The 25,421-nt window shown below is 34.3% G+C and overlaps 1 protein-coding gene and 1 non-coding gene across 5 annotated transcripts; one reads left to right on the top strand and one right to left on the bottom strand.

Annotated features, from left to right (window-relative positions):
- Positions 1–8,501: 8,501 nt before the first annotated feature.
- Positions 8,502–8,573, bottom strand: TRNAG-UCC (transfer RNA glycine (anticodon UCC)). The gene has a single exon. It is a non-coding gene; the product is annotated as a tRNA-Gly (tRNA).
- Positions 8,574–10,967: 2,394 nt separating this feature from the next.
- LOC112033706 (uncharacterized) lies at positions 10,968–25,163 on the top strand. 4 transcript variants are annotated; one of them, XM_024066485.2, is made up of 14 exons: positions 10,973–11,950; positions 12,135–12,221; positions 13,506–13,615; positions 15,052–15,102; positions 17,130–17,301; positions 18,180–18,497; positions 18,578–18,781; positions 19,961–20,440; positions 20,569–20,778; positions 21,933–22,187; positions 23,409–23,572; positions 23,707–23,859; positions 23,972–24,050; positions 24,484–25,163. In XM_024066485.2, exons 1-14 carry the CDS (start codon positions 11,507–11,509, stop codon positions 24,922–24,924), a joined length of 3,168 nt encoding a protein of 1,055 aa, XP_023922253.1. In that variant the 5' UTR covers positions 10,973–11,506; the 3' UTR covers positions 24,925–25,163. The 4 variants fall into 4 exon arrangements, with proteins under 4 accessions (XP_023922256.1, XP_023922253.1, XP_023922254.1 ...); XM_024066486.2 differs by having other exon boundaries at positions 10,975–11,950; positions 21,999–22,187; XM_065761829.1 differs by having other exon boundaries at positions 11,851–11,950; positions 12,145–12,221.
- Positions 25,164–25,421: the final 258 nt, after the last annotated feature.

Here is a 25,421-nt window from a genome sequence, read left to right as displayed (position 1 = left end):
AATCAAGCCCTATTAGGGAAATAGCTTTAGAGGTATGGCCATGAACTCACTCATTTGTGGCGGAGGGTCATAGCCATGAAATATGGGGAGGAGAAAGGGGGTTGGTGCACTAGAGTTTGTAGAAGAGCTCATGGTTGTGGCTTATGGCGGAGTATTAGTGAAGGGTGGGAGACTTTATCTAAGTATTTGTCTTTTGTGGTGGGGGATAGTTCTCATATTCTTTTCTGGCATGATAAGTGGACTAGGGAGGATTCTCTTAAAACTCTTTATCTTCAGTTATGTGTTTAGCCAATAAGGAAGTATGTATTTTTGAAGTGTTAAGCCCTCCAGTTAGTGATAATGACAAAGTGTGGAGTTTAAGATTTTATAGGGAATTCAATGATTGGGAGTTAGCGGTTTCCTACTCCCTACTTCATATCATCCAAACCCGAACTCCTAGGGGTGGAGAGTGTGACAGTCTTAGTTGGGGTGGAAGTGGGAAGTTTGATATCCGGTCTTATTATCATAAGATTCGTAATGCATCTCCTTTTATTTTCTCTTGGAAGGGTATTTGGAAAGTTAAGGTTCCTAAAAGGGTAGCATTCTTTATGCGGACAACAGCTCATGGTCAAATTTTAACTTTGGATAACCTTAAGCTTTGTGGTCACCCTTTAGTGAATTGTTGTTGCATGTGCTGTTGTAATGCGCAATCTGTGGATCACCTATTACTTTTTTTTCAGATAGCTCATTCTTTGTGGATGCATATGCTTCGGTTGTTTGGGGTCAATTGGGTCGTGTCAGGTTTAGTGGTGGACTTATTATTTTGTTGGTATCATTGGCTTGGGAAGCATATTTCTGACATTTGGAATTTGGTTCCAGGCTGTTTAATGTGGACTATTTGGATTGAATAGAATTAGCGTTCTTTTGAGGATAATGGAAAAACTGTGGTTCAGTTAGTAGGTTTATACCAACGGACCTTCTTTAATTGGTCTCGATGCTGGGGTCTCTCGGATTGTTCTATTCTTATGGATTTTCTTTTGTCTATTAGAATAGCTTAGTGTGCTTGTGTCTTTCTGTTTTTTATCATTCTTTGTTCACTACCGTGAACTCTTTGTATTTTTCTTGCTACTTCTTTTTTAATAATACTTTCTTCTTACTTATCCAAAAAAAAAAAAAAAAAAGTCCCAACATTAAAAATGTAAAATTCAGTGCATAAAATTGGAAATATCTACTTAAATACAGTCACCATAAGTAATAGAAATAATAATAACAACATAATGCCAGTGAAATTCTAATGGCACAACAACAACATATAATCCACCCTTGCTGTCCCTTACAGGTTTCTGAATATGATGTACTTGCATCATGTGTGCGTGTGTCCAATGTTGCTATACGTGTCCCAAAATGACTGGTAGTTGTTTTAAAAACGTATCAGGACCTGCACATATAAATTATGAACTATTCATGATAGTTGTTTTAAATACGTATCATCCTATGCGCAGTATCTTTAAATTGATAAAACAATACCAGAAAGAATTAGCAAATAATGTTGTGTTAACATGCTGTACCTGTCAAATCAAGAACCCAAAGAATGACAATCCTTTTGAATTTAGATCAAACTCAAGCACTGTCAAATAATCAATGGATGGTATGTCAACAAGATCTTCAAAAGAGCAAAAAAAACTAATTCCAAGACGCATGTCAAAATTTCAGTAATTCCTTTTTCCCCTTAAATTTGTCATGCTAGATACTTCAATCTTGTAACAAGGACGACTTATCAGCCTCTCTCTCTACTGGTACTCTTCATAGAAGACAATCACAGGGCACTGTCACAATCAATCCTCCCTGAGACACACTTATTGTATTGATATTGGCCTGTAACACACAAATAATTTTTTCTTGCCTTGTTATGAATCCTTTAAGCCGACCCCAAAAAATTTGTGACAAAGGCCTTCTTGTTGTTATTGTTATGAATCCTTTAATATTTTGAGGAAGTTTAATGACAATGAGTAGATACTAGGAAAGCCCAGGGAGGGAATGCTTTGTGGATGAAATGCAAATGAGAATTTGAGGATTCTTCTTTTGCTTTATAAAATGAGAAATGGAAAATGCATTCCCAATAAAGTGCATTCCTTGGAACCCGAAATTGCATACCAAAAAAGGCTTTTTTTTTTTTTTGCTTAGAGAGCTGTGAAATGTATCCTCACTAGAGATGCCAAACACAGCCTGAGTTGTACAGAATATGTTCTAGGTGGATTTTTATGTGTTTCAGAGCTATTCCTTATGAAGGTCTTCCTTCAATTTCAATAGTATGAGAACAAATCTATGCAGCCTACAGTGAGAACTAGTGGAGTTTTGAGCTTCTGAAATCTCTAACATTGTCTTCACAATTTGCATTGGTTGGAATCTTGAAATATTTAGATGTTGAAGTTTTTTGTGCAGGTGGATCTCTACTTGCTTCCCCAAGCTGCATTCCCAACAGGAGGATTATACTTCAAGAACAAGACATGGGTGCACGAGACCAAGGGAATGCATGTTATAATCCATAATAATTATATCACAGGTTTTGAGAAAAAGATAAAGCGCTTCCATGACTTTGGCCTTTGGTTGGTTGATGATCACGCCCTTGAGTCCCCTCTAGGCAGATTATGATAAACCAAAAGACCATAGAGCTCCCTGTAGGACCAAGCAGACTTGTTGGAGACTGTTGGAAATGCTTCCAGCCTACTTGGGACTTCTTGCAAAATGACTACTCTTAAGAAGTCTGTGAAGAACATGTGTCTGCCGAACATTATTGTGCACTGATGGATTCTTCAAGAATTGAAAAAGAATATCAGGCATTTTACGGGGCAGATATTTCCAACTCTTTGGTGAGGTCCAGTTAGCATGAAGGAGATGTCAACCAGTGGTAACAGTTGAGATAATGCCTTATTGCCCATCGTTCTCTTTTTCAACCAAGTTTATTTTTTCTGTTGAAGTTCAATTTTGTTGACAAGTTTTCCTCAATATTTCTATTCTTTTTGTGTAATGCTAACCAAATAAGTCATTTTCTTCAACCGTTACAAACATTGAAGCAATCTTATTTTATTTTATTTTATTTTTTTTGAGAAGATTATCTTATGTTTTTAGATACTTGCATTAACCCTCAACAAAATGAAAAGTGGTCCATTTAATATCTCTCTGTTTCGTTCAGTTTAAAAGTTGGGGTGGTTGTGGTTACATTTGATTCTGGTAAATACCATGTGAATTAAAGCTCGGGACAAATTTGAGTTACCTAAAATTGCACCAACCTAGTTTAGAAAATATATCCAAAAGATATCCGATTTAGAGCATTTACATCAATTTGACTAAATTTCTTTGTCTATTTTAGTATAACAACCTACTTTTTATATTTTATCCAACTAATTTTACAAAACATTCACGTCAAAATATCTATTATACACCTCATTTTAATTAAATAATTATTTTTATTATTATTTTTACCTATATTTCTTCTCACATTTTCTCTCCTCTCTTGACCGTCACGCTCTCTCTCATCTCTCTTCTCTCTTGACCACCACAAAACCTCCATGGCTGGACCTCCATGGTCATGGCCGAAGCTCACATGACCACCACAAAGGCGTACCTCCATGGCTGGATCTCTGTTTCCTTCTTCAGCTATTGCTGCTGCTTCTTCATCTGTTGCTGCTCCTGCCATTGCTTCTTCTCCTTCTTCTTTGCAATTTTTCATATGGGTTTGTTCTTCTTCTTTGCAATTTGGATTTGATGATTAATATGGGTATGTTCTGTTTCTTCTTTGCAATTTGGGTTTGTGATTCATATGGGTTTGATGAGTTTGAATCTAGATTTAGGGTGGCTTTGGCAAAAGAATAAAGTCAATGTAGAGAATAGAGGAAGAAAGAGAAAATCTGATGGGAAAGGAGAGAAAAGAATATATTTAAAAAATAAAAAGCTACAATAAAAGTGAATATTTACATGTTATTGTTGCAGTTGTGTATATGAATAGTATAATAAATAGACTGATGTGGATAATTTTTGAACAAAAATGTGTAAAATTGATAACTTTTTTCAATTTTGTATTGACTGATGAGAGTGTTCTTAAGATGGTAGTTTCTCCACATTTTATTTGTTGCAGACAATGTCTTAAAGACTAAAATCTAAATAAATTGACAAAATCTATAGAAATCAGCAAACTTGATTTTAAATAAATAAAAAATCTACACAAATTTAAGTAATTTTCTAACATATTTACACAACTTATATAAGAAAATATCAAAAATAGTAAAGCATACGTAAACAAAAAAGAATTAAGATATAATTGATCCTTCAATTATATAAAATAATTGTATAAACAAAAGAATAATTTTGTAGTTTCACATTCAATCATGTCAAGTACATAAAAATCTGAATTTATATGATTTTTGATGAAGAATAAAAATGCACCATCGTCCAAGATGATCGTTTAATGAGGAATACAAAAACTCGTCTAAGTGGTATTGTCTAAGTAAGGTCATCATCCACAATATCAAAAGCTCGACACTTAGTAATTTTTAGCCACTTTCACCAGGTTTATGGTTTATCACACAAATTCACTACTTCAAAACATGGGATTGAATTCCCCAAAATTTGCTCCCATTTACTGCATTAAGCCCACGTATCTCCCCTGAGAGTAGTGGAATCAAACAAGTAGACCCACTCAAGATCCCCTACATAAATGCCAGACTTCACCAAATCAAAGATACTAAAAGCCATTTGCTAACTCTTACACTTTTTAAGAGTTATGGAGATCTTGGGAGAATTTCTGACTTAACCATTAGAGGGTTTTTAGCCAGCACCACATTGGTGCACTTTGATAGTATTTTCTTTCTTCTTTAGGTCTTCAAAGCATACAAAAAGTTTGGAGTATACAACCCATTGATTTCATACTTCACCAGTTGGCATTGTCTATGGGAATTCATGTGAAAAGTCATTTCAATGTTCTTAAGACAAAAGGGGCTATATGGTCCAAACTCGATCAATGGCTACCAACCTAGAAAATCCCGAGGTAAGAGATGCGTCTAGCCCATAATCTGATCCAATCCAAAAAGGTCCTCACCATAGGGATCCCATCCAAAGGCAATGTAATCGATGGCAATTGCAGTTGACGAATTGACATGGCAAAATCAGGATTTAGCACAGCAGATCCATTAGCAAAGGAAACATCATCAAAACCATCACCAGAAGGGAAGTGCTTGGATGAGTCCAGGGAGAAGAAGGTACAGAGATTAATGCCAATAGGGAGGACTCAGACCACCAGTCAAGGGCCCCAATGGCCAAGGGTGCACCATACTTAGAAGCAAAAGTAAATCAAATGATGATAACTATGTAAGAAATGATGGATGCCATGAAAGGGAAGATAAACTTGGACAACCTAGTCCATCATATAGACTTCCCATTCACTGCATCAATCACTTCTCGTGCTTTACCTCTTAAATTCAAAATGCCTTATCTGGACTCGTATGATGGGTCAAGAGATCCTTGTGATCACATTGCCTTGTTCAAAACTTTGATGCATCTCTAAGGGATACTTGATGAGATTATGTGTAGAGGTTTCCCGCCATGCTAAAAGCTCAGCAACAGTTTGGTTTAGCAAGTTACCTACTAACAATATATCATCCTTCCAAGAGTTGAGCAAGTCCTTTGTTAACAATTTCATTGGAGGCTAATGACATAAGCGTCCAACATCTAGTTTGTTGCAGATAGAACAGGGAGACAACGAAAGTTTGTAGTCTTTCATCAAATGTTTCAATAAGGAGACTTTGTTGGTAGACAAATTTGAAGATAAAATGCTCGTAACCGCTTTCCAAAATGGAGTCTTCTTAGAGTCGTTCATTTTCTGTATATTTGATAGAGACCCTCGAATGATGGCAAATTTGTTGCACTTAGCATAGAGCTTCATTAATGCGGAGCACACTATTATTGTAAAGAAAGTGAAAAAGAATTTTGAGTGAATGGATTTAGGTTCTCGTCCATTCTATATTCTACATCCAGACTACATGCCACATCTAGACTTGAGGCCTCGTTAGTAAAAGGCCAAAATGTCTAACAAGAAATATAGCAAATATAGCAGGATTGTCCACATGACGATACTCAAGCTACACCCCCCCCCCCCCTAAATACTTCACTCAATCAAGTGTTCATGTAGATCAAGGACGATCCATCTTTAAGATGGCCAGAAAAGTTGAAGGGAGACCTTAGCAAGCAATCAAAGAATAAATATTGTCAATTATATCATGACCATGGACATGAGATCGACGAGTGTTATGACTTAAAGTAATAGATTGAGGCCCTATTCAAGCAAGGGGAGTTGAAGAACTTTGTTGGACGAGATTAAAGGGAAAAAAGACAGTTGCTGAAGAGCAAAGCAAAAGAACCACCGAGACCTTCTCTTAGAGAGATAAGGATGATAGTAGGAGGAATGTCAATAAAAGGGTTGTTTAAATCAAAGAAGACTTATCTTCGTGCAGTGCAGTTGTCCACCGAAGGTACCCAAGATGGATAAGCCTACAGTATCTTTTCCAGAAGAGGATGCAAAAAGATTACATCATCCTCACGACGATGCTATAATCATCACTTTGACAATAGCTGACTTCATCACAAAGAAAGTGTTAGTATACAATGGGAGTTTAGTGAGCATTCTTTATTATCCAGCCTTCAAACAAATGGGGATTAACAAGGAATGACTTTGTCTAGCAAGTGCCCCCTGATAGGCATTGGAGGAACAAAATTTTATCCCATGGGAACAATCTCCCTGCCAATTGTTGTTGGGTCTTATCCACGACAAATCACAAAGGAAGGGAATTTCCTTGTTGTGGACTATTTGTCCTTTTACAATACCATTATAGGGCAACCTAGTTTGAATACATGGAGAGCAACAACGCCCACTTACCATCTAGCAATCAAGTTCCCAATAGAGTATAGGATAGAAGAAGCTCAGGGAGATCAACTAATAGCTAGGGAGTGCTATCTGGCTATGTTAGAGATAGTCGAACGATTATCAACCATGAACATTGAAGAAAGGAGGGCAACCTTTGAGTCGATAAAAGAATTAGAAGACATCCCCTTGAACGAATCTAATCCAGAAAAGATCACACATATTGGCTCAAGCTTTGACGAGAAGACTAAGTGACCAAGTCCTATAGCTCAGAGTCACATTTGTCTTTTATTAGGAAACCAAGAACTTCCATACACATAATGAATAAGTATGAGGATAGGGGGTCACCTTGTCTAATGTTCTGAGAAGGTTGGGACTCCTCTAAAGCTCCTCCATTAAAAAGCACAGCAACACTATATGAGGAAACACAACCCATGATCACATTCACAAAGTATTTTGGAATGTTGAACAATAGCAATCAATAAGGCTCCATTTTAATCTGTCATAAGACAAAAAAAAGACTTTTTCAAAAAGCCTCCGCCCTCCTCTCCTATTCAAGGGGGCTTTTAGAGAAGCAGCTTCCTTCCTTGACTTCTTTGCTCAGTCAAGCTTCCTTGTTCCTTAGTATAGTCTCGGTCCATAGTTTAAGACTCCGTTCCTTATAACCTAGTCTATATCTACAGCTGACGCAACTCCGTACTGACACCTTATTACTACTTAATTAATTCATTAACGGCTAAGTGATTTTATAACCTGAGCTTTCCTTAACCAGCTGACCTTACTTCGTAACCTTAACGTACTTTCTTTCTCACTTTAGCATAGGCCTTCGTTGGGCTTTCACCTTCTCAAGATCAATCTTTAGAGCTATGTACCCCACATTGCCTTTCTTAGAGCTCATGGTATGTAGAAGTTCTTGGACAATGACAAAATTTTCAATGCCTTTTCTACCTAGGACAAAGGTGGTTTGCATAGAAGCTATGAAATTTGACAAATCTTGCAACAATTATCTTCATGATAACCTTATACATAGTGTTGCATAAATTGATTGGCTGAAAGCTGCAAAGACAATCTACTCCATAGTGCTTTGGGATAAGTGTAATAAGAGTTTTATTGATGAAGTGAGGAACTCTTCCACTTTAAAAAAACTCCTTAAACTATTTCTATTACCGAAGTTTCAACTAGCAGCCAGAAACAATGAAAGAACCCAACATGAAGCCCATATGGACTAGGAGCTTTAAAGGGTTTCAAGGACTAAAGCACTTCCTTAATTTCTTGGGTTAAAATGGAACAAGAGATATGAGATGATTTTCACAACAATTTCAAAATTGTCTATCATTTCATACATGAACCATTAAAATAGAATTAAATTGTAGATTATGGTGTAATCGTGAATGAGTTAGTAGACAAATTAGGGATGTGAAATTTTGTTGTGATTTTAGTTTTATTGAAAATGAAATCATATTTCTTGGATTTTTGTCTATTTAGAAACACCTTATTTAGCTTTTTATTGAAAGTGTGTTACAACATACTTGATTACTTGTACTTTGCAAACTGAAAAAACGTAAGAAATCTCAAATGAAGGGACAAAAGAAAATTTCCTTCAAACACGTGCGTTTGCCGGGAGTCGAACCCGGGTCTATTGCTTGGAAGGCAATTATCCTAACCGTTGGACTACAAACGCTGAACTGTCATCCGACTGAGCAATTTATGAATTCTAGTTAGCAATGAAGAGACTAAGGAATTATCACCAATTGCATGCTTTTAATATAAGGTTTAAATTAAGCTATGAACAAGCGCTCCTAGATTGAAATAGTGGATAAAAAATAACAGCTCAATCTGGATTAATGATTTGGACATAAATAATAAGTTGTTTATCCTCTGATATTTATAGAGAAATCTGACGGGAATATATGGGGAAAAAAAGTTGTGTAAATATTTAATGTTAAATGGGGTTGGGAAAGTTGGAAATATTCAACTATTAAATATTAATAAAATTCTGAATCTGGGAAAGATGAGATTTGCAAGGTTAGGGGTTGTTTGATAGGGTGTTTTGAGTAACAATTATTAATATTTAAACAATATTATACATATTTTCATACATTTTTTTTATTTACAGTATTTTTAAAAAATGCAAATAAGACCAACATTAACAAATGGCCGTAGACATCACAAGAGGAAAGTAGCACTGTAGAAGTCTTAAGCCAAAAAAAGTAAGCACTCGCAAAAGAAAATGAAGTGCCCATCTCTGTGCGAGACAGGTAATTATTGCAACTGCTCCAGTTGTCAAACTGTTATAATAGTTTATTTTTATTAATTGATTTCTTTTTTGTTTTTTTTGAAAATATTTTTTTATGAGTTTGTTCTTTTATGATAAGACAGTTTGCTTTTCCCTGCTTCTAAATTAAATAAAAGGATCAAAACTTTGTTGTTATCCAATTTAAAGCAGTTTTTACTGTTTATTTAAAGATTAAAATCTTGTCATTTTTCTTATCAAAAAAAAAAAAAAAAAAAATCTTGTCATTTTTTATTTTTTGGGTGTATAGTTAAAATCGAGTCTGCCATGTGCCAACCACATATTTGTTCCATTTTTTTATTTAAAAAAAGTTATCAATTCCATAAAAACAAAGGATATCGCTAATTTTTTTTTATGTTTACTGAACATCATCTTTGGTTATCAAAAAAAAAAAAAAAATCATCTTTTTTACCCAAAAATACCATATGGTCTGGAATTATCTCTATCCAGAATCTTAGGGAAGAAGGAACCCAAGAGAACCATACATTTATTCTCTATTTTTTTAAATTGTAAACTCTCTTTTTTTTTTTCTTTTTTTTTTTGAGAAAGTATAAATAGGGAATCATTGAATATTATAAGTACACGCATTTGAGTTTGTGATATTTATTGCAAAATGAATAGTAGTAAAGATATTGACATTGACATTTATTTGTACAAACTTATATAACTTTGTAAAATAGTTAAAATTATAAAGAGTAAACTACACATTTAATCTTTAATTTTTATACTATATTTCAATGGTGTGAATTTAGTCTTTAACATTTCAATATCGTGTTAATTTTTTTTTTTTTGGTTTTATCTTAGATAAAAATTGTTGACATGACAAATGATCAAAATAAAATTTAAGTTTATTGTCATATAAACAGAAGCTAATTCCTATCAAAAAATAAAATAAAATAAAATAAACAGAAGCTAATTTTTTATTTTGGCTATTAAACATGTTATCAATTTTCATAAAAAAGATAACGGTAGAAACTAAATTGACATGGTACTAAAAGTTTAGGGACCAAATTGACACAATTGCAAGGTTAGGGATCAAATTGAAATATAGTGTATAGGATAGGGACCAAATACTTATTTTACCCAATTATATATATATATATATATATACCACAATCACTCTCTAATGATTTAAAACCACATTTTTTTTCAAAGAAAAAAAGAAGAAGTTGAATATAAAATCGTTCATTAAAAATAATAAGAACATAAGAATATGTCTATTTAAAAAAAAAAAAAAGCATAAGAAGATATCATCTAACTTAAAAGGTTATTGACAAATTATCATGCTAATGTATAGTATTGATTTTAAGCAACCTTTTTTTTTTTTTATTTGAGAATACTAAGTATTTTTAACACATACATGGAAAGAGGGGAAAATGTTTTTTTTTTTTGAAATTTATAGTGGTGAATATCCAAAGTGGCCTAACTCTTGGATAAACAGTATAAATTTTAGATCTCTTTAGTTCACTTTTTATCAAATCAAGAAATCATATTTGGGAGTTGGACTAATAATTCTTTTACTCTTTTTTATTTATTTAAAATTTTTAATTTTTTTTAATAATTTGACAATTTATAAGGAGTAAGGACAGGGGATTGGCTATTGGCATATTTTGTTTTTCTAAAGAACTAAATAATTAGAATTCATTTAAAAATATAAAATATAAGCCAATCAAAATTTCAGAATGCAAGTATCGATTGGCTATAAGTATAGATAAGTTAAAAACAGTGAATAGTGAAATTAATACTTAAACAGATGGGATTAGGCTATCCTTGTGAACAAACTTGTAATTTGAGACACCACACGCTACAAATGAGGTTCTATTAGATTTTAGATTGTCCCCTCCCGAATTTGTAGCTGTTTCAGTGTTTGCTTTTTCTACTGCTTCTTTCTTTCTACTACTTCTATTCTAACATTTGATTTCACCCAAAAAAAAAAACAAAAAAAAAAAAAATTTGAAAAACTAGTTTCTCCAATCTTTTACACAAGTCTCTGATCAGTAACTAAAAGTACTGTAAAAACCTCTGGTTGAAAAACAAAAAAAAAAAAGAGTCTATGTGTCTATGACTATGACCAAATACACGCCATCATCATCATCCCTATTATTATGAATATGATGACCCCAATGAATCCTCTCTTTCTCTGACCTTTCACCTCAAGCTTGTTTATTAACATCACAACACAAACCTCCCCCTCCCGTGTAATCTTTCTTTGTCTTCTTTTTGTTTTGTACTGAGAAGAAGAACACTATAAGAAGAGCTGACTTTGATGTGTTCTTGTCAATTTTGAAGCTGTGTTTTCCTTTATTTTGATGGGACTCTAAATGGGTTCTTTGGAAACTGGGATTCCATTGAAAAGAGACAACCGTTTCAGGTCTTTCTCTTCTGTTAGAACTGAGAGGCACCCATTTTCACAGAGACCCAGATCAAGGTTCTCAAGGTTCTTGCTTTTCAAGAAGCTAGATTACCTGCAATGGATTTGTACTGTGGCTGTGTTCCTCTTCTTTGTGGTGCTCTTCCAGATGTTTCTGCCTGGTTCTGTGGAAAAGTCTGGGAATTCTTCATTGCAAGATAATGTGGAAGTCAGTTCTGGGGATTTCAAGTTTCTGAAGGAGATGGGTGTGTTGGATTTTGGGGAGGATATTAGATTTGAGCCTTCAAAGCTTTTGGACAAATTTCAAAGAGAAGCTAGAGAGGCTATTCTCTATTCTCCTGCATTCAACAGGACAAAACAGCGTTTTTCCTACAGAAAACCCCAGCTTGCAATGGTCAGTATTCAATTATTGTCAGAACTATTTGTGGGTTCTTACATTTTTGTTTGTTTGTTTGATCAATGGTATTGTGTGGTTTGATGTTTACTTTTTCTATAGTGAGATTAACTACTTTGGAGGATCCTTTGCTTCTTTGGGGTGCGTGACTGTTTTTTTTTTTTTTTTCATTTTCTACTTAAAGGTTTTTGCAGATCTGTTGGTTGATTCACAAAAATTACTGATGGTGACAGTTGCAGTTGCTTTGCAGGAGATTGGCTATGAATTTCAGGTAGTTTCATTTGTATGTGTTCTTGTACTTTTACGTTTGGAGTGTGGTTGTGAAGAGAGTAAACAATTTTTCTAGGACTATGGCATTTTTACTTGAGCGATGACTGCAACATCACTAGCTGAGTAGTGCAGAGGCATGGGATAGATTTTAACCAAGTGTTACAAATGGCATTTAGGCTTGAATCCTAATTCTCAAATTATCACTTGATTCTTGCTTAGGCGACTGTAATCCACTCTTAGTGTTCTGATATTGTTCTTGATATTCTGGTTCTTAGTCATTGGCAATTGTAGGAATTAGAAGTGAATTGGACCATTTTTTTTTTTTTTGATAAGTAAATTAGACCTATGTTATTGCTGTTAACCTTGGACCTATCGAATTCATAATGGTTACTCACTTTTATGCTAGGGAAATCAAGGTTTTTTTTTTTTTTTTTTTTCCTTCTTGATGGAAAATGAGATTAGAAGGGGTATATAGCAATTTTACTTGAATTGAATAGCAAAATTAACTTACTGGAATATTTGCAGCCATCTTATTAAATGCTTTTCCTGCTACCTCTTCATTAAAATTTAAAATCAAATCATCTTAATGGTCTACTGGAATACCATAAAAATTTATAGAGAATTTATTGCAAGTTTCAAATTGTTTTGTAGTTGGTCTCTTGGCCTTGTCTTTCCCTAACTCATAATGTTCTACACATCCTTACCTGTGAAACTTATGTATGTCGTGAAAGAAAATTTTGCCATAAAATTTTCAGGACATACAGAATGGTATAAAAGCTCTAGTACATGGTAGGGTTTGAAGGAAATGATAGATGGAGTGATGAAAATCAATAATTTGACCACAATTTGAATTTGATGGAAATATGATTGAATCAAATGACTGCCAGGCTATGAAAATTTGAAAGATTGGCCTAATTTGGGACAGTAATTGTGAGCATGAGGACTAGATATATGTTCTGGGATCTTTAAATATTGATTTATTTACCTGTTGTAAGTAAAACATATGAGATTCAGATTTTATACCCCAACTTCCTCACTTCTGTGAAAATAGAAAAGAAATTCAAATTGGCAGTAGTCATTTAGTGGCTGTAACTTGTAACTCATTCCATGTTGTATACTCTTATAGAATTTCCTTTTTGTCCAAAGAATTATATGCCCTTAGCAATGGAGGCAAATGACTATAAGATGTTTCTTTGATTGTTGACTTGTCATGAGAGACTTGCCCATAAAGTTATAAATGGAATTTTTATAAATTTTATATCAGAGATTTCTGTTAATTTTGCAGGTTTATTCGCTTGAAGATGGTCCTGTGCATGATGTTTGGAGAACAATAGGAATTCCAGTCACCATTATTCAAGCATTTGATAAGACAGGGATTTTTGTTGATTGGTTAAAGTACGTGTCTCATACTACTTTTCCAATGTACCTTGAACTTAAGAAAAAATAATTTATCTAGGGGATTTTGTTTAGATTGAAGCAAAATTAAGAATTATTTTGCTCTGGTTCCCAGAAAGAGCAGTCAGTTCATTTAATAAAAATAATTTATAACAAAAAAGAAAAAGAAAAAACAAGGAAAACTAGCACTCTGCTCTAACTTAATCTTACCAAGGAATGTTGAAATGATGTTAAAGTTGTTTCAATACATTTGACATTTGATGGGCTGTTGTTCAGTGTTCAGTGAAAAAAATCTATGTTAACATCTATGATTTGATTTTTCTGAATTGGTGATCAATTAGGCTGTGTTTGTTTCGTGTAAAACGTTTTCCGGAAAATACATATTTTCCGGAAATGTTATTTTCCGGAAAAGAAAAATATTTTTAAGCGTTTGGTTGAATTATGAAAATTGTTGTGGAAAATATTTTCATGTGTTTGGATGTATTCTAAAAATGCTATTTTCCGGAAAATTTTTCACATTTTCTCAACAACACAACAAATTCCGGCAACAACACAACAATAACAACAACACCACCAAATTCCGGCAACAACAACACAACAACCACAACAACAATCAGTTCATAAAAAAAAAAAACAAAAACAACAATCAAACTTAAAAAAAAAAAAACGGAGAGATCGAGGAAGACGACGATCGACGGCACGGCGCGGTGCGACTCGCCGGTGCGAAGAGCGCTGGGTTTGAAGGATCGACGATCGACGGCGACGGCGCGGCGCGATCGAAGGTGCAACTGGATCGAAGGCGCGATCGAAGGTGCGACTGGATCGAAGGCGCGATCGTGGGTTCGTGGTCGTCGGCGATGGTCTCTCGGCTTGGATCGGCGGTTCGTGGCCGCCGGCGATGGGCGCTGGGCTTGGATCGACGATGGCGTTGGGCTCTCTGTTTCTTTCTCCCTCTCCCTCTTCATGCTCTCTGTTTCTTTCTCCCTCTCCCTCTTCGTGCTCTCTGTTTTTGGATTTTCCGGAAAATAGGATTTGAAGTGAAAATAGGAACGGAATCCATTTTCACCTCTGACCGACAGTCAACGGAAATTAATTTCCGGAAAATCGATTTTTCAGTGCAACCAAACACCCGTAAATTCAGAAAAGCATTTCCGGAAATGCTTTTCACCCAAAACAAACACAGCCTTAATTACGAATAGATTTTTTGGTCTTCTGTCATGATTCTCATGCAAATGAAATTGATGTTATCCAATATCATTTAGTTTTGTGTAATATTAAATTAAATGCTTATTGAAATTTGATCAAGGTGACTATGCAATTATTACTAAATATATAAAATGTAATTATTGAGTTGTTGGTTGGAGTATATGAATGTGGTTCAGTTTATTGGATCTGGTAACTTTTGGACATATAACAAGAATGTATATATTTTGCAGCTATGATGGCATACTTGTGAACTCTTTTGAAGCCAGAGGTGTCTTTTCATGGTAAGATTAGTTATTTTATGATTTTATCTATGTTTTTGAAACAATAAACTTCAAGTTATTGTGGTCACATGAACTCTCTGCACTCTCCCTTCTAAAATTTCTTCAGTATAGAAACTGGTTTGGAAAACTATTAGAGGTGATGATACTGTATCACTATAATAGCATCAGATTTTTTAAAACATAAAGGAACAAAGAGAGAAGTACATATAGATGATTCTCCAGTAGTTTTTTTAATAAAAGCATTTATCATTTGAGTGTTCAATAATTACAAATATACTTATTGATGATTAGAAAAAAAAGAACAAAGTTTCTCTCCAAACTAGTTTGGAGAGAAACCCTACAAACTCATCATATATATTTATATTGAGTGTGAATTTTGAAAATCTAACCGTTAGATTATATGTTCTTATTACATCTTTAATGCTTACAAAATTTCAAGAAAATCAAAGATCAATTGCTATGTTATCAAATAAATGTTATAATTTCAAGTTTTTGTAATCTAAAATTGTATATAAAAAATAAGTTAATTGATCAAATAGTAAATAATATCCGATTTGAGTGAAATTTGATATGCATGTTAAGAACATAAGGAACATAAAATTCAACAGTTAGATTTTCAAAATTCATATCCAAAAAAGAAATATATGAGAAGTTTGGAGAGTTTCTTTCCAAACTAGTTTGGAGAGAAACTTTGTTTAAAAAAAAAAAACAAATATACTTATGCCTTCTTTTAAATATTGGTTTAAAAGTTGGGTGGGAACTGGGAAATTGTCTATCTAGCACATTGTTGTGGTCTTGGTAATGAGGTATAGGGATGTGGTATGCACAAGGAGAATTTTATTATAATTTATTAATATTTGTTTTTGAACATCAAGTGTATTTTTATTTTAGGCCCTAGTATTTAATTAGGTTAGTTTGTATTTTTATTTAAAAGTGAAGGGTATTTCTGTCATTCAATGAGTAGGGTTTCCTACGCATTAGGTTTAGTTTTTCCTATATAAGTTAGTTATAAAAAAAAAGTTTTTCCAATATAAGCAAACTATTGTACTCAATTTTAGATACGATTTTTTGGATGAATTAAAAGTTTCCTTTTGGTTGTGGTCTAGTGCTGACTCCAACCAACCCTAAGTACTGACTTTTAGTGGTTTTCCTCACTTGTTGCCGACTCCAAGCAAGCCAAGGTGTTGACTCCTAGGTTCCTATCTTTTATTTTCCTATTGTTTAATTTTGTTCTACTTGTCTTGCGTCACATAGACTATAATGATTAGGCAGATATCTGTGATGGACCAGAGGCTTTGACATGGACCAGAATTGACCTTATATTATGTAGCTTAGGGTCTCTTGGTTGTCTGCACAAGTGTGGATGACAACAGATGGCTTGACAATGTGGTGCCAAGGGGTACCCATGTCTGCTGAGGCCTGAGATAATTTTTATTTAGGAGTCTTGAAAACATTGTTTGATATTTTGGGCATGGAAGATAATGCTGTGTTTGCGTAGTCAATAATATGTGTCATTTTATCTTGCAAATGTGCATTGTTGGTTCAGACACAGAATCATCTCTGGCACTAATGTCGCCAGTGTGAAAAATTTCTTCCACTCTTTTATAGGGAGAACAAAATCTTGGTTATATAGTTTTCTTGAGGAGACAAACATAGCAAGAATGTGATTGCTTGAGATAGTGAGCTCTCAACTATCCTTTTGCATTATTAATAATGAGAACTTCTTCACCGATAAAAATAAAAATAAAAATAAAAATGAGAGAGCTTCTTCATTAGATTGTTACGAATTAAGTGTGGAAGCTTCTGTTATTGTAAAAGGTTAATAAGGAAAACTCATTGACTCTTTTGCTAGTTAATGTAATCACACTGATTTTGTTCCATTTTTGTTTCATTTGTTTCTTATTTGTGTGTTTTAATTTTCCTTAGTTTTATTGAAATATTTCTAAGTATGTTGCCAATGATGCTTAAGATTTCTTCTCATCAGCATTGTGCTTATCCAATTAATAGAATGATTTTACTTGTTACAGTTTTGTGCAGGAACCTTTCAAGTCATTACCTCTGATATGGACCATCCATGAAAGATCGCTTGCTACTCGTTCAAGAAAATATATTTCAAGTGGTCATATCAATCTTTTAAATGATTGGAAAAGAATCTTCAACCGCTCTAGTGTTGTTGTCTTTCCAAACTATATCCTTCCGGTAATATTTAACAGGAAATTCTTGTAGACGCTCATTCTTGTTGATAATCTGTTTACATTTAGTACACATGGAATGGGTGATTTCTGGCATCCAGTGATAAAACTCCTTTGGGTTGCGTTTGGATTTTAGGATTTAAAATCAAGGGATTTGAAAAATAATTGTTAATATAAATTGCTTGATATAAATTTAACACCTTATTATGATGTGAGTTTTAGAGATTTGTTCGAACAAAAACACTTGTAATATTATGGATTTGAAATGACCTCTAACACTTAGTCGTATCAAATCCATGTATTAATAAATCTAAACCTCAATAAATTTAATCAATAGGATTTTATTTTATTTATTTATTTATTTCATTTCATACTCCATTCATGTTATTTAAACTAAAGAATGAAATCTAAATCCTCTTTAAATTCCTTGATCGAAATGATCCATTAGTTTCAAATCCATATATTAATAAATCTAAACCTCCTCCATAAATTTTTTAATCAATAGGATTTTATTTTTTTTATTTTTTCATACTGCATTCAACTTATTTAAACTAAAGAAAGAAATCTAAATCCTCTTTAAATTCCTTGTTCCGCACCATTCTTGGTTTTTCAATTTCCTATGTTTTTAAATTTGGATAGAGTAAATGACTCGTGAGATCTAAGTGTGCAGTCTGGAAACCATATGCCAATAAAACTCATGTGACATTGAGAAAGCATCCTAGTTTATAAATAAAGTGAGCCGATGATAACTTGTTCATTGTCTAATTAACAAAGCATTGAAATTGGTTCTGAAATTAGCACTCTTTTTGGATAAGTGAGTTTTTGGCCCCAATAAAAGTTGGCACTTATTTCTAGTGGTCTTATATCATTCTGGTCTTTCAACAGATGATTTACTCCACATTTGATGTTGGAAACTTTTTTGTTATTCCGGGTACTCCTGCTGAAGCATGGGAAGCTGACTCTGTAATGGCCTTACGCAAAGATAATCTGCGTGTCAAGATGGGTTATGAGCTTGAAGATGCTGTTATAGCCATTGTGGGAAGCCAATTTATGTATAGGGGTTTGTGGTTGGAGCATGCCATCATCTTACAGGCTTTATTACCGGTTCTTTCAGACTTCCCTTTGGATAATAATTCCAATTCTAATCTCAAAATTGTGATTCTAAGTGGGGATTCAACAAGTAACTACGGCGTGGTATTTGAGGTAAATATCTGCTGAAGTGTGGTTCTAATATTTTTGGATAGATTTAGTCATCATCTTATTGGCTATCTTGTTGTCGGTAGGAAATTGCTATTAACTTGACATATCCAAGTGGCATTGTAAAGCACAAAGCTATTGATGTGGATGCAGACAATGTTTTAAGCACGGCTGATCTTGTGATATATGGATCCTTCCTTGAAGAGCAATCTTTTCCAGAAGTTTTAATGAAAGCCATGTGCTTCGAGAAGCCAATCATTGCCCCAGACCTCTCCATGATAAGGAAATATGTATGTTTCTAAATGCTGTTCTCATCTCTTCACACACCAACTCTGATCAACACACACATATATGTTCCAAAGCAACTAAGTGTATACAGTAAATAACAAAAGTTTCATGGGAGGATAATGCATTCATAATCTCAATTCAGCTCTGCAAATACGTGTCCCCAATACTTTAGGTTGTTGTCTTTAAAATTGTTATTTTCCTGTCTACCAAAGACTTGAACCTGGTTCTTTTCTGTCTTCTTGTTCCTTTTTAGGCCTTTGACTTAAGGACACTTGTATTTACCAGTGTGGTAGCTCTTGATTTGTTCATTTCTTATGTTATTTTTAATTTTTTTTCCCCTGCCTCTCATCTACCAACATCCTCATTTGAGGTCTAGTGATTTCATGAACAAATATTCTTTTAAATGCCCATGGCTGGCCTTACAGTAAATGAAACTTTATTCCTTATATTCTGAAGAGTACTATAAGAAGTGTTTGTTAGAATTGTTTGTTTAAATAATTAAATTTATCATATCCCAATAGTTTAAACTTTTGGGACAATCGATAATTTAACATGGTATCGGAGCAAGGAATCCTAAGTTCTATCATTGCCTTCTCTATTCTACCTCCCATTTAAATTCTCATGCGGGCCAAACGTGAGGGGAAGTGTTAGAATTGTATGGTTGAATGATTAAATTTACCTTATCTCAATAATTTAAGTTTTTGGGACAATCGGTAATTTAGCAATATTGACAGTCCATTTTTTTAACACAAAAAATTAAATTTTGTACCTTCAGCATTCTTCTAACTAGTTGGCTTGGAGACCCTTGTGGAAAGGTTTTGTTAGATAGTAAGTTTATTTTAGTATGAAAAATCAACCTGAGGCTTCCCCAAAAAAAAGTCACCTTGAGTTGTTTATCTTAAATTCATGTAGCTAAGCCTATCTACCAGCCATAGAATTTTTGGAATAAGGACCTATAAAAAAAAAAAAAGAAGGAATTTTTGATGTAAGGAATCTCAAGGCAGGACCTAATTAACTGTGGGTATTCATTTCTAATATGTTGCCATGCTAGACAGCTAGCGTAATTGCTTATAAGGCATCTCAAACTTCATGCCTTCCAATAGTTTTCTCATTTTGAATAATCAGTTTGTTTCAACTGTTTTCCTAATCAAACTACTAACTGCATTGGCAATAACAACTAGGTTGATGACAGGGTGAATGGCTATCTTTTCCCTAAGGAGAATCCTAAGTTTTTGACACAAGTTATAAGGCAAGTGTTCTCAAATGGAAAACTATCATCGCTAGCTCGCAATATTGCCTCTATAGGAAGAAGTACTGCAAGAAACCTGATGGTTTCAGAAACTGTTGAGGGATATGCATCACTCCTTGTAAATGTTCTCAAGCTCCCATCAGAAGTTGCTCCTCCTAAGGATGTTGCAAAAATGCCTCTCAAATTTAAGGAAAAATGGCAATGGCATTTATTTGAAGCACTATCAAATTCAACATATATTAACTGTACTTTGAGAAGTTACACATTTTTAGACAAGTTTGAGCAGCAGTGGAACAATGCTCCAACAGATAGACCACTTAGTGCTGATGATGGACCTTTTTTATATAGCATATGGGAGGAAGAGAAAAACATTGAGATTGCTAATGCCAGAAAAAGAAAAGAGGAAGAAGAGGTAAGTGATGTCCTGTGAAATTATGTATTTTTTGTGTAATATATTGGTAAATAATTTTGATGACCTTTATCCAATATTTGTGTGTGTGTGTGTGTTTGAAAACTCACATTATTTGGTATTTGATGAAGTTGAAGGATAGATCTGATCAGTCTCATGGAACCTGGGAGGAAGTATATCGAAGTGCCAAAAAGGCTGATAGATCTAAGCAGGATTTGCATGAAAGGGATGAGGGGGAGCTTGAAAGGACTGGTCAGCCATTGAGCATTTATGAACCGTACTTTGGGGAGGGTACCTGGCCTTTCCTACACCTTTCTTCTCTTTATCGCGGGATTGGGCTGGTGAGTTACCAAGCATGTTCTTTCACTTTTTTCCTTGTAACAGACATAGTTGTAGACTTGAAGGTTCATACATTTATATTAATATGGAATTACAAATTATTTTTTTTTCCAACAAAAAATGTCAATCTTAAGCTGCGTTTGTTTCACCTGAGATTGATTTCCAGAAAATATTTTCAGTATTTGCAGATGTTTGGGGTGACTGAAATTATACTGGGTTGACTGTAAAATATGGGTTGTTTTGGCGTAAAACGTTTTTTGCCCTTATTTCAGTCATAAAATTTTACACGCCAAGAGTCCTTCACATTTGAGCAGCAGAACCACTCCACCCAGCCACACCCACTACTAGACCCAGCCGACCTCTGTGACCCACCCAACCCCATCCCTAGATTTCGCGCCTCATCCTCATGGCTGCTCTGCCTCGTCCTCGTAACTGCCACCTTGTCCCGTCACCCCTCTATGTCGCTGTCATTCACCCAGGGGATGCCAGTTTGGTGTTCTGTCTACCTGCATATCTGCTTGTGAATTTTTGTTGGTTTTGGTTGTAAATTTTAATTTCTGAATTTGTTTATTATGTGATGCCAGTTTGGGAGCTGAGAAATTGTGGGAAAGTAGTAGAAAATCTGTTTTTTGGAGCATTTTTAGGAATGCAAACAAACACTCTTAAAATATTCTTTGAAGAATTTTTAGGAACGCAACCAAACACTTGAAAATATTTTATTCTCTGGAAAACTTTTCACTTGAAAATATTTTCAGGTGAAACAAATGCAGCCTTCGAAATGGTATGCCAGAAAAATTGTAGTCATTCTTCTATGCAATTTGGCATTGGTTTTTATTTTTTATTTTTTTGGTAATAGTCTCATTTCGTGTCAATATTATATATACCTTGTTTAGCAATATAAGATTCAGAGTTCAATAGTATGCTTTCTCTTGAGCATGGGGGTTGGTAGGTTCAATAGTTGCTCTTCTTCTTTTATATGCTTTTGCAATTCTTTCCAGACAACCATTTGTAGTATGCAAATTTGCTTTCTAGATGTGTTCCTTGGGGATGTGTGTGTGTGTGTGTGTATGGGTTTTTTTTTTCCTGGCCACCTTTGTACTCTACTTGAGCAGGCCTTAATACTTATCTAATAGTTATTGTACTTGTTTCTCTTAAGTTGAAGTTGGATGAGATGAGCTATTACATTCAATCTCATATGTGTACATGGACTGGGTACTTGCAGTCCACTAAAGGCCGAAGACCTGGGGCAGAAGATATTGATGCATCTGCTCGTCTTCCACTTCTTGATAACCCTTACTATCGAGATATACTTGGTGAATATGGAGCCTTTTTTGCAATTGCAAATCGGATCGACCGTGTTCATAAGAATGCTTGGATTGGGTTTCAGTCTTGGAGAGCAACAGCACGGAAGGTTTGTTAATGCTCTTTATATTGCTTTATCCCTATTGTTTTTAAAATGGACCTGCTCTAGAGTACCTTTTTCTTTTTTAAGTCTTTACTCTCTCTAGAGTGAAAAAACACTTGATTTCAACATATTTTTAAACATCTAACTAGCGGCCATTTTTGCATTTTCTATGACCCATCAATCTTGTAAGTTAAAACAGTGGGCTGTGTCATGTGATGATATTATAAGTCATGTCAGAAAATGACTGGTCTATCTTGACTGTTCTTGTTGTCATTGAACTTCCAGGTCTTACTAGGATGGCAACATGGATCACCTTACTGCAATCATTGTATTATGTGATTCTTAAAATGTCATATGATAGTACATGAAACTCCTTTTTGTTTTTGATGGGATGGTGGAATATGTGGCCAACCTTAACTAATCTGTTGAGGATTAGTAGCCGACTCCAAAATTTTTGAAACTAATGCTTTGTAGTTGCTGTTAGTGGTGGTGGTGCAATATGCGTCCCTAGTGTTTTTTACTTGAGTTTTGTGATCATTCATGCCTCTTATAATTACCTTTATAATTATTAAATTTTGAGCTGTGATCAGTTTTCAAACATACAAGAAAAAGTGAATACAGTTAAATTGTTAAAGAAATAAATTACAGCTTATTTGTTACTCCAAGGGGTAGTACAATCAGCTAGGGACCATGCTTCATGAATCACCTCACTGCAATCATTGTATTATGTGACTTATGTGATTCTTAAAATGTCATATGATAGTACATGAAACTCCTTTTTGTTTTTGATGTGATGGTGGAAAGAAAAAGTGAATACAGTTAAATTGTTAAAGAAATAAATTACAGCACATTTGTTACTCCAAGGGGTAGCACAATCGGCTAGGGACCATGCTTCATGAAGCGGAGGTCATTAGTTTGAACTTAGGGCCCATTTAGATTGAGGGAGAAGGGAGGAGAGTGAAGGGGAGTAGAGTAGAATTAGCTGAAAATAGACTAATTTTGGGCCAATTATACTCTACTCTTTCTCCCTCTCTCTCAATCCAAACGAACCATTAATAAAATAAAAAAACACCACCTATGTTGAACCTCCAACCAAAGGGTTGGATGTGCGTGCGCGCGCACACAGGTTAGTGAAGCAAAGCAATGAAGTAACTTTTTTGTTTTAAATTTTTTTTCAATGCGTGCCTTTAGATCCAGTTTTATATCTAATGTGGAGGGCTTAAACAGGCATCTTTATCTAGAATTGCTGAAAATGCATTGTTAGATGCTATCGAAACTCAAAGGCATGGGGACACGCTCTACTTTTGGGTGCGGTTGGATTTGGATCCACGAAACTCTTTGCAGCTGGATTTTTGGACATTCTGTGATGCTATAAATGCAGGAAATTGCAAGTAAGACCAGCAAAAAAAATGTGACATGAAATTTTTAATTGTATGAATAATTCTGTATATATCCATTCTCTCTCTCTCTCTCTCTCTGTGGTTTAAAATTTTAATCTGATTTTCTTCATCATTGATGATTGAAGGTTCGCTTTTGCTGAGGCTCTTAAGAGGATGTATGGCATAAAGCATGATTTGGATTCTTTACCACCCATGCCTGTTGATGGCGGCACATGGTCTGTCATGCAGAGTTGGGCTTTGCCAACTAGGTCCTTCCTAGAGTTTGTGATGTTTTCTAGGTAGGATAACGAACAACTTGGTTTCTCTAGCACTACTTGCTTATTTCATGTAATGAGAAAGTTATGTACTAGTTGTTCACTTTTTAACCTGTTGATATGATCCCATGTGCAGAATGTTTGTAGATGCATTGGATGCACATATGTATGACGAGCACCATTCAAGTGGACAATGTTATTTGAGTTTTTCCAAAGTACTTTTCTACTTATTTAATTTTCCATTCTTACATAGGATTTGTTTGGGATTTGTTTATTTTGCTAAAACTGAAATTTTTTTGCTGAAAGTACTGTAGATAAAGGTAAAAATTAGTTAAAATAGTACAGTGAGTTCCATGAATAGTACCAAAAAGTGCAGTGAGACCTATGATTAGTAACAAAAATGAGCTGGTAAAATTAATTATGTCAAATGGACACATAATTTGCTTTTTTCTTGAATTCTGGAAGTCCTGCTTGATTGGCCCTAAAGATATATTACAAAAGAAAATGAATGAAAAAGAAAATTACTATATGCTTTGGAATAAACTGTTTGTGTGGATGGATTTTCTTACATTTTAATTTCGCAAATTATAAGGTAGGTGTGATATTGGTCTATTTTGTGGTAATTGAATAATCGTTTACAATTTGCAGGATAAGCAGTGCTATTCACGGCTTCTTGAGCTACTTATAAATGTTTGGGCATACCACAGTGCAAGGCGGATGGTGTATGTGAACCCCGACACAGGAGTAATGCAGGAACACCATAAATTCAAGAGCCGGAGAGGTCAAATGTGGATTAGATGGTTCTCATATGCGACACTAAAGAGCATGGATGAGGATTTGGCGGAGGAGGCTGATTCTGAGCATCCTAATAGACGGTGGTTGTGGCCATCCACTGGTGAGATCTTCTGGCAAGGTGTATATGAGCGAGAAAGGAAATTACGGCATCGGCAAAAGGAAGATAGGAAGCAAAGAAGTAAAGACAAAATTGATAGGATTAGGAAGCGCACTCACCAAAAAGTAATAGGGAAGTATGTGAAGCCTCCACCTGAGATGAAAAATTCAAACACGAGTACTGCAGGGCTAAATTAATGTCATGGGGTTTGAGCTTCATTTAGAGTAGTGTAATTTGCAAATTCTTTTTTCATTATTTATTATTATTATTATTATTATTATTATTATTTTTGTAATTTTTGCTTGGAAGGATGCATCAATTTGTGATTTTCATGTGAGGGTTTTGTATGTAAAACTGCATCCTTCTGTTCATTTATCTTGTTTAGTGGCTGAAATGTATAATAGTTTACTATATATATATGTATTTTTTTTTTTAATTTTTAACTTTTTCTTATCCCAATTTTATAAGAGGATAAATTCTTTGGAAAAGAAACTAAAGGAATGGAGAGGTGTAGATGAATGATTAGTTACTTTGTCAGAAACATTGTTTTCATATGTATACAGACGAGTATAATGTATTTCCAAAGTGTGATTTTATATGGGAAATGAAAAACATGGGGAAAAAAAAAAAAAAAACAGGTCTAGGTGGGAAAAATTTACAAAATATTATATTTTTAAATATAAAAAAAAGGATA

This window comes from Quercus suber, unplaced genomic scaffold, assembly GCF_002906115.3.
Source record: "Quercus suber isolate HL8 unplaced genomic scaffold, Cork oak 2.0 scaffold_430, whole genome shotgun sequence".
Taxonomy (NCBI): Eukaryota; Viridiplantae; Streptophyta; class Magnoliopsida; order Fagales; family Fagaceae; genus Quercus; species Quercus suber.
Note: the sequence above shows the minus strand (reverse complement) of the source record. Positions and strands in the feature narration are given on the sequence as shown.